Genomic DNA, 14,915 nt, shown 5'->3' with positions numbered 1-14,915 from the left:
TTAATTTTGAATTAATTTTAGATTGAACCTAAAATACAGTTTTTATTAAGATCTATCTAGTAAACAGTGGCCTAGTAGGGGTTGAAAGTCAAGATCTCTTGAAGGGCAAGTTTAAAACATCTTCATTGTGGTTACTTACTTGAAAAAGCAAATATATTGAATGGTGTGATGAGGTTATACTATTAAAAACAGGCCCAGTATTGACAGTGCAGCCCCTCCCTCATGCACTGTTCATTGACAGGTGAATATTAAAATAAGTGGCACGTCTAACTCACAGAAAGCCCCTCATGAATCCTAATGTTCTGTGTAACAACCATTCGTCATGTGCTTTCAAAGTTTTATTTATGCCTCGTTACACCAAAGTAAATAGCCCATTCAAAATAAACTAATGACCTGCAAATTTTCATAAGGATGAATGACTGTGTATCTAAATAGGAAATAAATGGCAATCTTATCTACCTATATTTAAAAAAAAAAAAAAGACAGTCTTTCCAGATTATTGCATACTAAGGAGAGGTATGCGGTCTTAAGGTCTCACAACGGGTGGTCAGGAAAGCAGCAGTTATCCCACAGCATCTTAACTCTGACTTGGCTGTTCCTAAATGATATGATTTAACAGATACTGTAAACACATTTTAAAATCCATAGTTATTCTGAGATGGTTCACCCTAGAATCTATCAGAAAGAGTTAGCAGTACAATAGAGAACAGCAGACTATGCATGTGCTCTCTTCAGGAAATCACTCTGGTCACTGGGGAGCACTCAGTGGGGACTCTCATCTGGCCAGGGCACACTTTGTATGCAGGGCCCAGAGCATCAGGCTAGGTCTCTTCTAAGGAGTCTCTGCTAGGCAATGTAACTAGTCCAATTCCTCTCAGCAGTTCTACCCACCTCAACTCATGACATTTAAACCAGAAGAGCACACTGGAGCAGAAGTGAGCAGAGATGTAAACTCTAGCACATTCTTATTGCTGCATTTTCTGAAGTTCTGCACATCTACCACAACAGTACTGTCCGGGAAACAGGGTAGTAGTGGCAATGAGAAAATAGACTATTAATTGAACAGTTAATAGAAAAGTAAAAATGTTTCAAAATCTACAATAAACCTGTATCCAAAGGAGTGATAGGTCAGTGACGTGCTGAACTTTTGTTCTGGGGTCCGGCTGTGCAATACACTTGCTTGGTCAACTGGCATGGGTAGGGTTCATTTCCTGCCTGTTGAAGGGTGATTATGCTACACAGAGCTATGATGGTTTCTGAGTGGTAAAATTCACACAAGTTCTTGGTTATTTGTATCAGGATCATTCCTTGTGTAAACTTTGATTTAGATGAAGATAAAGTGGTTTCTTGGTCAATAATTGCAATTTCTTTCTTTTAAAGTCAGTGGGTTTCTTGTATCTGCAACCACAACAGAAAGATTATTGTTTAAAATATTCTGCTTGATTGACTCCCAAGTTCTATTCATTTGCTATGTCTAAAACTTACAGTTCTATTACGATTGGCCCAGGTTTAATTTCATCCATCTCCATGAAGGCAAAACACTTGGTGCTGGTAAACCTCTTTTTAGGCTTGTAATGTTTGAATTCAAAGAAAATGGCCGCACCTAAGAAATTGAAAGACACATAAACCACAGGTAGCACCTTTTGTGTTAATTAGCTTTCTTTACTCACCAGAAGCATATGAAAAAGCAATGATTTGCATAATCTGCAAAGTCACCTGTTAAATACAGTTTGTTGAGGTATGACTATTGGCTGCTAGGGACACCACCACAATCTCTGCAGTATCTAACATTTCTCCACATCAACTAATTCTACAAAGTCTAGCAAACCCTCCTAAGCAAGATTGACTCAAGACTAAATCACTAAGGAATGGCGAGAGAGCACAGTAAGATGGCTCATGGTTAGAGCACTTGTCATACAAGTGTGAGGACTGGAGTCCAGATTCCCCGGAACCCATTTGGCACCCCCATGGAGGCCTGCCTGCAATTCCAGCTTGGAAGGAAGAGACAGAATTCCTGAAGCAAAATGGTCAGGAAGACTAGCTGTATTGGTGAGCTCTGAGTTCAACTGAGAAATGTGTCTCAATGAATAAGAAAGAGTAATTGAAGAATACTCCCACTGCCAGCCTTGAGCCTCCATAGACTTGTGCACACAAACGTACGTGTACCTACATATACATGTGAACCCACACATAAAAACTGAAGTACACCACTGTTGCTAGATAGATTTATATTTGCTTGACAAAGTCATCTGAGAAAAGGGAGCCTCAAAAAAGGAGATGCCTCCATAAGATTGGGCTGTAAGGCAAGCAAGCCTAGAGGGCATTTTTCAAAATTAGTTATTGATGGGGAGGGCCAACCCATTGTGGGTGGAGCCATCCTTGAACTGGTGGCCCTGGTGCTATAATAAAGCAGGCTGAGCAGGCCATGAGAAGCAAGTCAGCAAGCAGCACCTTCCAGGGCCTCTGCATCAGCTCCTGCTTCCAGGTTTCTGCCCTGTGAGTTCCTGCCCAGACTTCCTTCAGTGATGAACAATGACATGGAAGTGTAAGCCAAATAAAGCCTTTCCACCCAGCTTGCTTTTTTTTTTTTTTTTTTTTTTTTTGTCATGGTGTATCCCTGCAGCAATAGAAACCCAAACTAAGATAAATCACACACATAAAAAATTTCAAACTAAACAAACAAAAAAAAATCCCAGAAAAGGAACACAGTTTATAGAGATAAAAAAATACATGTGTACTGGGCAGACTGGCAGTGAAGGTTCCTTTTAAAACATTCAAGCTTGACCAGTTTTGCTTTCTCCTTAAAACAAATCCTGATATCTAAATAACATGCGTCACATGCTGTTAACAGTTACCTAACACCTGCTTTAGAGTCCTAAGCTGTGTATTTTACCCCCTGCAACTGCTGACACATACATCAAGATGTACTATGGAAGGAAGGTTATAAAGGCAACAATAATCAAGCACTGACTGAATCAAGGATAAGGAAGTTACATCATTATACATCTACAAAGACTGACAGTTAAGTTCTCTGTTATGAAGGGAAAACCAGCTAAAATTAGGGAAATATGTCACCTCACCAGTGTAGACAAAAACTGATTTCTAAAAACAGCATGAAAAATAATGCAAGTTGATGTTTAACTACTTAATTCTGCTTTGACCAGGGTGGTGCTGGATCCCATCTTTAAAAACTGTAACAGACATTTACTTTAGTGACAATACAGCTTCTAACTGATGTTTAACTATGTTCTAAAATGTGTCAATGGTCCTGGCACTTGGGTGCAAACAGACATCTCACAAATCAAGCAAAAAAGCCCAGTCACTCAGGAAACACTGGAAAGAGAGAGAGGAAGGGAGAAAGGGGCACACTGGCCATGTACTTGCCTTCACACACAAGTATGACAATAGTCAGGCTACTGAGGACCCACTTCCCTAAGCACAAGACCCTCTAGATGCACAAAGTTGTAGTATCTCTTCTCATTCCACACCAATAGCAGACACACCTGCTATTATTAATAACAGTATCAAAGAGACTCTGGAGCTATCGGGTCACATGTCGTGAAAACGCTGCTTGAACATCTAAGTCCAAACAGGTCACCATCCTTCTTACTTACTCATGTACATAGTAAGAAAACAGGATGTCTTGGTATACAGACCTCTGTACTGCACACAATTAAGAGAAATGTAAAATTAGGAAATCCTGAGATGACTAAAAGGTTCATAAACAGGAAGGTTCATTAGTCAGAACTACAGTGACTAACGATTAAGTTCAAAACTGGAGAAGAGGAGCAGTGAAGTCCTGCCAATGGTCCAACGGTTCATCAGCATCAGGACAGAGAGCACAGCAAGGACCACCACCATCTTCTCTTCATGTCAGAAATGGACCTCAAAGTAACAGGGAGAAAGCAAGCATGTAACCCAGAACACTCTGACGCATACTCTCCTAAGGGAGTGTCAAGTCCTGGAGTCTATCAGGGACTTGGAGGACTTTAAAGAACACTTTGCTGTGCTGCACCATGCTCAGCTATTATCAGAGTCCAGGGGCTGCTTCTGCTACAGCTCTGGCTTTGAGAAGTAAAGCATCACGACAACAGAGGCTGCAGGAATGCCTTCTAAAGCATTCACTTCACACACATTTCCTACAGAGCTTGGCATCTCAGAAACTGCAGTTGAGCCTCAGGTTCTCTGCAGAGAACACTGACGTCCGTGTGCAAATGGCAACTGCTGATATTTACATAAGGATTTAGGCTAAAAGGTAGCTCTTTCTTCATCTTCCCTCCAATGAGCTGCATGTTCTGCATTTTTCTATTCAGTGCAAACAGAAGGAAAGGGTTAGAGAGCATCCTTAGGAGTTCCAGCTTAACCACTCATTAAAACGGGGAAAAAAGCTGCCATGCATGTGTGCGTGTGTACACGCAGAGAACTTCAGTATCTTCCTTAGTCAGTTTTCCACATTGCTTTTTGAGATAGGGTTTCTCTCTGAGCCTGGAGCTAAACTGCCAGGAAACCTCAGGAATCCACTCATCCGTCATCTCCCAGCACTGGCAGGCTGTCACTGCTGGCTTTTACATGGGTCCAGTGGATTTAGCTTAGGTTCTCCCACTGAGCCATCTCTCAGATCTAACATTTTAATAGTAAAGTGTGGGGAGGCGACAGAAGGCAGCTATCATCCTTGCAGCCATCTTGAGCCATATACCCTGACAAGAGACTTGTTTACAATAGCCTACAACAGCTGAGCACACTCTGATAACATCTTGTTTTAGATACCCAGGATCTTCCCTTCGGGTGTGTGAGACTTAAAGGTGTGTGAGTTAAGAGTGTGACTTAGAGATCTGATTTAGAGACAAAACCCAAGGGCATGACTTAAAGGCGTGCCTTAGAAGTGAGACATATAAAAGGCGAGAGGGAGACAGAAGAAATTATTATTAGGTATTAGGCATTTGGCACTTGGAGGAAGAACTTGGAATTAGACAGTAGACACTTGTACTCAAGGCAAACACTTGGAAGAGAACTTGGAACTGGGAAAGAGACTAGCAACTGTAACTAGGGACTAGGAACTCAAGACTTGGAACTTGGACTAGGAACTAGGGACTTGGAGAGAAGAAGAGAGACTGAAGAATAAACGAGATTAAATCACACTCTGTCTGATCTCCATTCCTCGAGTCCGTCCTCACTCTCTCTCTTGCTGAACCCCGACCCACAGACTGGAGCAGTTTGGGGCAGTGCAGGCTCTAACAGTTTAGCCCCCAAGGGTTTTGGCAGTGCAGGTTCCAACACTGATAGAGAGGTCTTCGACAGTAAAGAACTTATATTCTAGTGTCATTATACACCACCCGTTTTCAACACTTAAAAAACTGACTTCTGCCAGGTGTGGACTATGATAGGACCACTGTGTACATACTCAAACGAATGCTGTTCATAGGAAGACAAATATTATGGTCACAAACCTTTGGTTAACTTTTCAACATGTTTCTGGAGCTCAATGTCCACATTAAAATGAACATAAGTATCTTCTTTTCTTGAAGCCACAGGAGTATCTTGTACAGGAGTTAAATCTATGCCATTCAAATCTAGAGAGAAACAAGTTTACACTTAGGGGCAATCAAATTTACAGACCACTGCAGGCTACATATCATGCAGAGGTAGACAGGAGAGGGATTCTGGGGCCCTACCTAATAACTAAATCTATGACTACTAAACTATAAATTAGTTTTCCTGGTCTCTGCTCTTAACCCCTACCTCCTCTTTGGTTTTGCTGTGTTTTTTGAGACAGGGTTTCTCTGTGTAGCCCTGTCTAGCCTGGAACTCTGAGGTTTGCCTATATGCACAGGGGCCTGGGAACTGGTGCTGCCCATGGGTGTGGAGAGAGCTGAACTGAGGGGATGGAAACCACAGGGCTGAGAAAGTAAGTCTGCAGGAGATTGAATTTGATTTTTAAGTGGGAAAAGAATTTTCTGTTTCCTGAGGACACATATGTGCAGCAAAAATCTGGACCTTATATACTTTGCTACAATGTGGCCAGCCCTTAGCCACTATACTGCTACAATGATCAAGGGCATGGCTGGAAAGGCTTTAAATCTAGAATGAAGTCAGAATTCCTCAGCTGTATTCAAGTCAGATGGGCATGAGATGGGCTGCCAAAAAGAAAACAAAATGAAACAAAACCAAACAAGCAAAAACAAAAAACCAAACACACAAAAAATCTGTTTCATCAGTAAAGAAATGTATACACTGTACCTACATTCTAGTTATGCTTCCTAAAACACTGCCTGCTTGACCACAACCAGATGGTACACTAAGTTACTGGATACAGTTTTAATTTCCTGGATCCAGGAACCCCACTTAATCAAATTCTGCATTAGGTTTAACAAGTAAGTGTTTATATATTTATTATTCAACAAAGATATTAATTTGGTAGGTCCATCTGATTATTTTAGTTCTTAAAGATATTTACACAAAATCATGTTCAACATACATGCAAAGGTAACTTAACATTCACTGTGTATCATTCAATATTTCATATTTAACTCAAAAATACCTTCCTGAATGAGTTATATCATCCTATAAATGGCCTATCAAACAATGTGTAGAGTACAATTATTTTTTTACACTTGATAGCTAGTTATATCTTAAAGCAGAGGTTCTCAGCCTGTGGGTAGTGACTTCTTTGAGGATAGCTCATTCAAGAAGGTATTTTTGATATGTAGGATATCAGATATTTACATTACAATTCCTGACAGCAGCAAAATTACAGTTATAAGTAGCAACAAATACAATGTTACGGTTGAGGATCAGCACACCATGAGGAACTGCATTAAATGGTCGCAGCATTAGAAAGATTGAGGACCATTGACTTAAAAGTATTACCACCAGTTCTCTCAATCATGGTCTCTGCTTATTCAAATTTTCTCTGTGGCTAAATTTGTTACTAACAAACCTATGAGTGTGGGTTTATTTCTACAAGTGTTTATTTCTACACTTAATCCAGCTTACATCTGGTTGTCTGGTTAGCGTTAACTGCAGCATCATGTTAACCACTTGTATTAACTGTGCAGTCATTTCTTGACAATGAGATGACTTGACGCTTATGAATCAATAATAATGTTCTTAGTAATTGTTGTTTTTTTTTTTGAAACAGGGTCTCTTTATGCATTCTCTGAAGTTGGCTCAAGTAATTCCTCTGCCTCAGCTGCCTAGAAACTGGGATCATGGTATGCTCTATTTGACACCAATTAAATATTTTTAAAGACTAAGTGCTTTGAAAACAAAGTACTGAGTAATATGTATGGCAACAACAAAAATTCAGCCATGTGGCTTCCCTGTTAACCATGCAGGGGACCGGCCAGTATAATCACACTTTCTAACTCTGATAACATCCTTTGCTGACCTGCAGTAGCTCTCAGGGACTGGATATATGTATGGACAGTCCGGATCTCTATTTTCACCCTCCACTGCAGCATTCACCTTACGGAAACCTGCTATAGGAATCAAGGGCTATTCAACCTACATGCCTGTGGAAGATGAGGGATATTTTCTTAGTTCTGTATTCTGGATACTGTCTCTGCTGCTAAGAGGACTGTGCATGGTTAGCTAGCTCCCTAGATGAGTCTGGAGTATAAAGTATAACAAGAAACAAAGACAAGCTCAAAAGCAAAAGTGAGTCTAACCTATACATTTAAAAATATATTTATTAAATTATCAGAAGCATTCACTGAAGGACTAAAGATCAATTCCAAGGACTTCCTATCATAAAATGTATTAAAGTGAGTGGCTACAGACATAGTAGCCACGGCTCTACAAATACTGTTCCAAGTGGAAAGCAGCATGGTGTCTGGCGGAAGGAAACCCACACACGGGGCTCTGACCTTTCACGCTGACTGTGATGTAGGGATCGATGCACTGCCCAGCGTCTTTCAGACCGATTTTCTCAATCCTGATGGTGAGTAACGTCATCCCTGGTTCTGATGGCAACCGTGGCAATAAAGTACCTGGCAACAGAGGAACCACAGTAACAATTAGGCCATCAAAAATTGCATCAAAAATACTTTCGGCAAGCAGAAGAGACACAGGCTCCCTTGGAACTTAGCAATCGGGCAGACACTATCATTTTGCTTTCTAGCAAACACTGTATTATTCCTTTTTGGTTTTTAGGATGTTTTTAGATTCCTGAGTATAGACCTATAGGCATGTACCCCTACACCTGGCTTGGTATTAATTCTCCGTGAATAAATAATTATATGCAAGATAAATCTGCACTTCATACTCCACAAACATCATAAAAGCAGAATTATTGAGGCAAGTTCATTATATGTTCATGTTACTAAGGAAGCCAAATTCCAAGCTAGCACAAAATCAATAAAAAAGTACATCCACATAAAACATATATTCAGTGCACTCGTAAAGATATACATTATATTTCAATATAAACTTGTTAAAAAAAAAACAGGAAAAATCTTGTTAATCTAAGCTTGAGAAGTTTGTGAGGCTGAAAAGATGGCTCAGCAACTAAGGTAACTGGATGCTCTTCCAGAGGATCTGTGCTCAAGTCCCAGTTCCCACACACCAACTCACTTCTGTAACTCCAGTCTAAAGGTATCTGATGCCCTCTCCTGGCCCCTGAGGGCACTGCATGAACATGGTGCACATACATGCAGACCAAAAAAAAAAACACAAAAAACAAAAAACAAAAACACAACTTGGAGTGGCCCACACCTTTAATCCCAGCACTCTGGAGGCAGAAACAGGCAAATCTCTTAAATTTGGGGCCAGTCTTATCTACAGATGAAGTTCTAGGACAGCCAGAGCTACACAGAGAAACCCTGTCTCAAAAAATAAAACAAAACCAGAGGAGCGGGGGTTGAGAGCAGAGACCAGGAAATCTTTCAGTTACTACTAATTTATAGTTTAGGATTCCTAGATTCAATTAGTAGGTAGATTATTAAAGCCTAATTTGCAGCTCTCGTCCTCATTCTGTATGATTTGTTCTTAAAAGTTAGAACTAGAGAGAATGACAACACAGAACTGCGAGAGCAATCTGAATGTTGGGACTATTTCCATCCACCAACTAAACTTGACTGGGTTGGGAACATGGCTTGGTGTCTAAGTGTGCTTTCTTCATGACCTGAGTTTGAAACTTAGCACCTTAGTAAAAAGCTGCTCAGGGCTGCACTTGCAAGTGAGTGCTGTTGTAGTCCTCAGGGATTTGGTTTTCTGTAGTGCTTTACTCAAATTTAGGTGTGGAGAGGCACTCTGAAGGTCAACAGGGTGGCACACCTTTCTGAAGAGGGTGTTGAAATGTCCTTTCCTTATTAAGTTGTAAGACATCTCTAATATGTTAAAAAAAAAAAAAAAAAAACAGCTTAAGAGGGTTTTTCCTTTTTAAAGAATACTGTGCTGAAACACACACATTTAAAATGCCTAAAATTCAAATGCAGCTTGCTGAGTCTCACCATGTGGACACACCTCTGTTGGTGGCACCAGAGCATGAAAGGCATGACGAATGTGCTAGGGCACCCATGATCCTTCTGCCCAAGTCAGGCTTCTAATGTCTCCCAGAAGACAGCAGACTCTGCCTTGTCTAACACCACAGACCACAGACAGGCTGCTTAGATAAGCCTGGTCTCTAACAGTGTCTTCTATGAGAATTTCATACTAAGATAGCCAAATTTCTTAATCCCATCTTTCATAGCTGGTTCTTTTAAAAAGTCTATATAAAATGGTATTTAACTCAACAGTAATAATGGCTAGTAACTGTAGACACTAGGCATGCATGTGGTACACACACATACTTCAAGCAAAACACATGAAATTTTAAAGATGAGTAAATCTAATAATTAAAAAAAGAAAGAAGCATCTGTCTTCAGAAGCAAAACGGACTAGAACTAATGTCTTGTACCCAAAAAGGACCTCCAGTCGTAACAGCTACTGTGCATTATTTCCCTAAAGTTATTTATATTCACAGGGAAGGAATCTTCATTCAAGCTTGTCCACAAATAAAAAAAGGCTCAGTGTGTATCCTTTATGCCTCTTAGGTAAAGGTATACCAACTACAATTCAGTTAAAGACTAATTATGTACCACAGACACAGACTGATACTGTGGGCCCAAGGCAAAGCCTACTTGCAAGGCTGACCTGTGGTTGGCATTTGGGATCTTAGATCTGATGAGGACTTCCATCTGTCCCTGTTCATCCTGTAACACCTCAACTGTTTATATGAGCAGTAGCTTGTGAGCTGTGGATATGGGTGAATCTCTCAACATGTGTTCTGAGGACCTAAAGCAACGATCCTGTCACACTGTGTGCCTAAACACTGACAGAGGCCTAGCCATGGAACTCTGCTTACGACTGGTTGTCCATGGCTCTGGAGAGGGTTTCCTCTCTTCCACGTGTCCTGCAGGATAAAGCAAGGCATGTCCTGGGGAAGGATGCTCACCAGGGACTCTAGCAGAGAAAGAATCAGGAGGTCCTGCTCCAGCACCACCTTCCTCATCTTCTTCAAATTCCAAATTCTCTTCTTCACCAGGTGCTAAAATCCGTCTACATGGAAAAAAGAGAAGAAGAAAACCTTAAACAATGAGCACTTAGTACACCAGCAAAACTTCAGAGCAGTTCCTCAGGATGTTAAATATTTTAAGAGGGTGACATATTGTTACCAATGTTGGTATCAATCATTATCAATGATACAAGTATATAAAGCAACAACAGAAGTATCTGAAAAGCAGGTATAAAGAAGACAATAAGGGAGGAAGAGAAATGTGAATACCTTAATGGGATAGGCTGAACATCAAATGGGAATTCTTTATTATATGTAAGAATATTCTTCAGGACTATAATAAAAAGACAAAGAAACATGAATTTTTCTATGAAAACCAAACATTGTAGCTGAGAGAGCTAATTTTTAGTCAATTTTACCAAGCACATTTAAATATATTTTTAAATTTCCAGACTATCTTTCCAGAGCCACTATGTATTTGTTTGCAGAAGGTCTGAGGAAAATTAGCCCCTAAACCTTTCTCTACTATGTACAAGGTCCTGGGTGAGACATGAGGTACCTCCTCCCTGTACTGCTTTAACTAAAAGGACTGACATTAAAGATGGCAATCAGAGAGACACAGGAACATATCTTATTTTGTCTTAACTTTTCTCCTCAATATCACCAAACTGATATAGTTTGTGTTAGCATGGTTATACTTATCATATTCCTTTTATGATAAAACTTACTGTATATCTCCATATATTACAGATATAGATAGAGTAGTGTTTATCTTCAAGAGAAGTCTCTAGACAACATGGTCCTGTATCCTGGCTGTGGTTGCTTGCCTCCCACAGCTCCCTTTGGGCACATAAGATAGAGGGAGATGCTTTGTGATACTGCTGTATCTGCAGAAGTGACCTAAATATGTAACTCAGTGTTTTACTTCCAGCCTTACAGGTCCCCATAGTAAGTTGCAAATTACATGTAGGTGGACCCACAGTAGGAAATGGGCAACACAAGAGGCTCTTGTGTCTTAGTGTTCAGCACACTCAGCCTTTAACTTCCAGAGGCGCCAGTGGCAATGGCCTGGCATGTTCCAATGACTGTCCATTGTTATCCAGCAGGCCCAGTTCTCACTGATCTGCTTTCTCTCTCTCTAGCTCCTCCCCATACTCTTCTACCGTCTTCCTTTTCTTAGTAACTGTGTACTTACTGCCCATGATGGTTTAGCTGCCCATGATGGTTTAGACTCTCCTAGGATACAGTGATCAAGAATTCCTAAATGGATCTTAAACCAAACTCAAGAAAAACAGACAACAAACACGTCAACAAATAGACCAGATATCATATAAATATGAGCATGCTAGAAGACAGCAGAAGAGCATCACACCATGTTTTATTCTGTCTTGAATAAAACTGGCCCCTCAATGGCATAAAACTGAAAATCTGTGGCAGAAAAGTTATTCTTCTGAAGCCTCTCATGATAAAATTTCATTACATATTTTAACATATTATAGATCTAGACTCAGTAGAGCTTATCCTCAAGGGAAGTCTTCACACATGAATACTGGCTGTGGACAGGTTTTAGATTGAGATGTACACTCAGACTATGGATGCCAACAAGTCAAGAGGCTCGTGCACCAGCGTGGACACCGTTAGGACGGATACACAGGAAGCTGTGGGAATGGGCAGAGAGATGGTGGAGCAGCTCAAGTCCACGGGTCAGTGCTTCAAAACTACGTTGTGAGAAGACACTGGAGCTGTGACTCGGGACAGAGCATTATTCATAGCCACTCTGGGGTCAGAGCTGTTCAGTATTCCAGAAGAAGCAAGAGCAATATTGGCTCAGAGAAGGAAGCAGAGCTTTGGGGCATGGGTGGGTGGGGGGCTTTTTTTTTTTTTTTTTTTTTTTTGACAGTTTCACTCAGTATCTCAACCTAGAATTCCCTCTGTGAAAGTGCCTCACCCTGACCTCACACAGCCTTCCCACCCCTCTTGAACAAACATCTATTCAGCTTGAGTCTGGCTTCTTCCAATAATACAAAGTTTACAAACAAGAGAAAGTTATCAGAAGACCAAAGTAGGTTTAAATAAAATCTCAGCCTACAATCCCACTGCTGAATGCTTGTATAACTATGCTAAAGCAGTGTGCTTTCCCAATCCTGGACAGGGAGTGCCTCTTCCTTCCCAGACGGTTAGATGGAGAGAGGAAGCCGAAACCTGAGCTGCTTGCGGGAATCAATACTCACCAGTTTTCCTTGTCACGGACTAGAATCCTACATTTCCTGCCTCACAGAGAGGTTCTGCCTTTTCAAAACATAACAATATCCCTTCTGAACTTTATGATTACAGTAAACCATTACCTCAGTAACCAGCAATTACTCACTTAGTGTCACATAGTAACACTAAAAAATGGGAGCAAGGATGACAGCATTTGTCATTCATATTAGATACAACACAAATATCATATTTTATAATAATTAGAAAAAGCCAACCCTTAAACAAATAAAAGAAGCTGAAAGCTACATTAGTTATAAAGAATATTTCCCTTAGGCCAGAGGGTTTCATGTAGGTCAGGCTGGTCTTAAACTCCCTACATAGTTGAGGCTAGAGTTGAATTCCTAATCCTTCTGCCTCTGCCTTCAGAGTGCAGTAATTACACAGAGGCATGTGTTACCACATCTGCAAATATTTTGCATTTTGTAAACTTCTTTTTTCAGGTATCAGTGCTTTGGATAAGAAAAACTTAGAGCTGGAGAGATGGCTCAGCATTTAAGAGCATGTACTATTCTTTGAGAGAACCTCAATTCAGTTCCAAGCACTCACTCAAGGTAGTTAGTTCACAACTACCTTTAACTTCAGTTGCAGGGGATCTGAAGCCTGCTGTGGTCTCTGGAGGCACATGTGCTCCTCTATAAAACCAACGTCGAGAACACTCCCAATGGCCTGCTTCCATAAGCCAGGCTTCACTGGTTTGTTTCTTGGTACATTTTACGTACTTTGTTTGCATGCACTGTAGAGGTCAGAGGACAGCTTTTGGGAATAGGTTCTTTCCTTGCACTATGTGGGTCCTGGGGATTGAACTTAGGCTTGGTGGCAAGTGTCTTGCACTCTGAGCAGTTTTGCTCTCCACAGGCCTCCCTAAATGTTTTACACCCCCTTAGTTAGGACCATTCACATGAACCTTCAGTTTCATGCACTCACAAGCACTCTGCCCTCTCCTACTGAGACTCAGTGTTCCCCGCCCTTCTGACTTCGGGAATGGACCTGCCATCAGGTCCTGCTATAAAAAACGACACACATGCAAATTTCAACACATGTTCTTATAGCAATGTATCACTTCACGGTAGGCAAAAATGGAAAGCTACTTTCATTCTGAATTTTTTTTTTAAAGCTATGTAAGAAGATTCCCTCTTAAGACACTCAAATCTATTGACTATAGCACAGGCTTATACTGTAAACAAAGCACTGCATAGACTGACTGTGCATGGGCAAGTCCAAGGCTGTGACGACGCTGAAGAATGAAATAAATAGAAACAAGGGTAACACAGGGCAGGGCAGCCTCTGACTGTGGATATAAGAACAGCACAAAACAGAGAGGAGGAGGAGGTGGTTAGCTGAGGCTAAGGAGAGCACAGAAAGCTTGCAGAAAGTGGGATTTCTGTGGTACTCTAAAGGATGGGTTATTGGAAAGGAATTTTATTAGGGTGGGAGAAAATGTGTTGGAGTAAGCAGTACATTCTGAAAAGGTAAAACAAAAGTTATTAGAATTACTACAATCACAGTTTTAATATGAACTTCAGACAGGAACTTCAAGAGATTAAAAAAACTTCTAAGGAAAGAAAACATTAGCAAAATGAACTACCTCGGTCCAACAGACTGAAAGCTGCTGTCATTATTTTTCCACAGAAGAAGCATAATCAAGGGAAAGCTTGGCCAAGACTATTTCATCTAAAATATAGTTAAACACTGACTTGCAGAAAATTTTTTTGATAGAAATAACTTCTAAGTGCTCTACTTTGATAAACTAAAAATTACAAAGTTTGTTATACTGAGGTAAACTAGACATAGCTCTGCTCCTTCCAGAAAAACAGCAAGTTAATCATCCAGAAGTATCAAGACAGGTCCAGAAGATAGCTTAGTGGGTAAATAAATGTGCTTGCTGCCAGGTTCAAGGACCTGTTTGATTCCTGGGACCCATACAGTGGAAGGAGAGAACCAATTTCTACAAGCTGTCCTGCACTTATCCTCTGATGTCTACCCAGACAGTGAGCCTTCTACTCTTCCAGACAGACAGACAGACAGACGGATGGATAGATAGATACATAAATAGATATAGATAGATATAGGATAAGATATAGATAAGATAGACATAAAATAACTTTAAGGTCAAGAAGTTCAAATGAAAAGCATATTAATTCAAAATATAATAAAATGAAGG

The 14,915-nt window shown here is 40.5% G+C and overlaps 1 protein-coding gene and 1 long non-coding RNA gene across 3 annotated transcripts in view; one reads left to right on the top strand and one right to left on the bottom strand.

Annotated features, from left to right (window-relative positions):
• Nucleotides 1-14,915, bottom strand: part of Aida (axin interactor, dorsalization associated) — a 29,093-nt gene that overhangs the window by 1,419 nt on the left and 12,759 nt on the right. The window contains exons 5-10 of one of the 2 annotated variants that reach the window (XR_004607720.2): nucleotides 10,763-10,826; nucleotides 10,433-10,536; nucleotides 7,866-7,988; nucleotides 5,448-5,570; nucleotides 1,486-1,603; nucleotides 1,107-1,398 (exon numbers count right to left, since the gene is read on the bottom strand). Coding sequence is in view for 1 of the 2 variants with exons in the window: in XM_034512830.2 (XP_034368721.1) it covers nucleotides 1,302-1,398; nucleotides 1,486-1,603; nucleotides 5,448-5,570; nucleotides 7,866-7,988; nucleotides 10,433-10,536; nucleotides 10,763-10,826 (629 nt within the window). In the remaining variant the exon portion in view is untranslated. Of the gene's footprint in view, nucleotides 1-320; nucleotides 1,399-1,485; nucleotides 1,604-5,447; nucleotides 5,571-7,865; nucleotides 7,989-10,432; nucleotides 10,537-10,762; nucleotides 10,827-14,915 lie in introns of those variants that run through there. The other variant, XM_034512830.2, reaches the window with a different exon arrangement.
• On the top strand, nucleotides 5,566-7,200 carry LOC143443724 (uncharacterized). Its single transcript, XR_013112943.1, has 2 exons — nucleotides 5,566-5,905; nucleotides 7,139-7,200. It is a non-coding gene; the product is annotated as an uncharacterized LOC143443724 (long non-coding RNA).

Source organism: Arvicanthis niloticus, chromosome 10 (assembly GCF_011762505.2).
Source record: "Arvicanthis niloticus isolate mArvNil1 chromosome 10, mArvNil1.pat.X, whole genome shotgun sequence".
Taxonomy (NCBI): domain Eukaryota; kingdom Metazoa; phylum Chordata; class Mammalia; order Rodentia; family Muridae; genus Arvicanthis; species Arvicanthis niloticus.
This window is presented reverse-complemented; position numbering and strand designations above follow the sequence as displayed.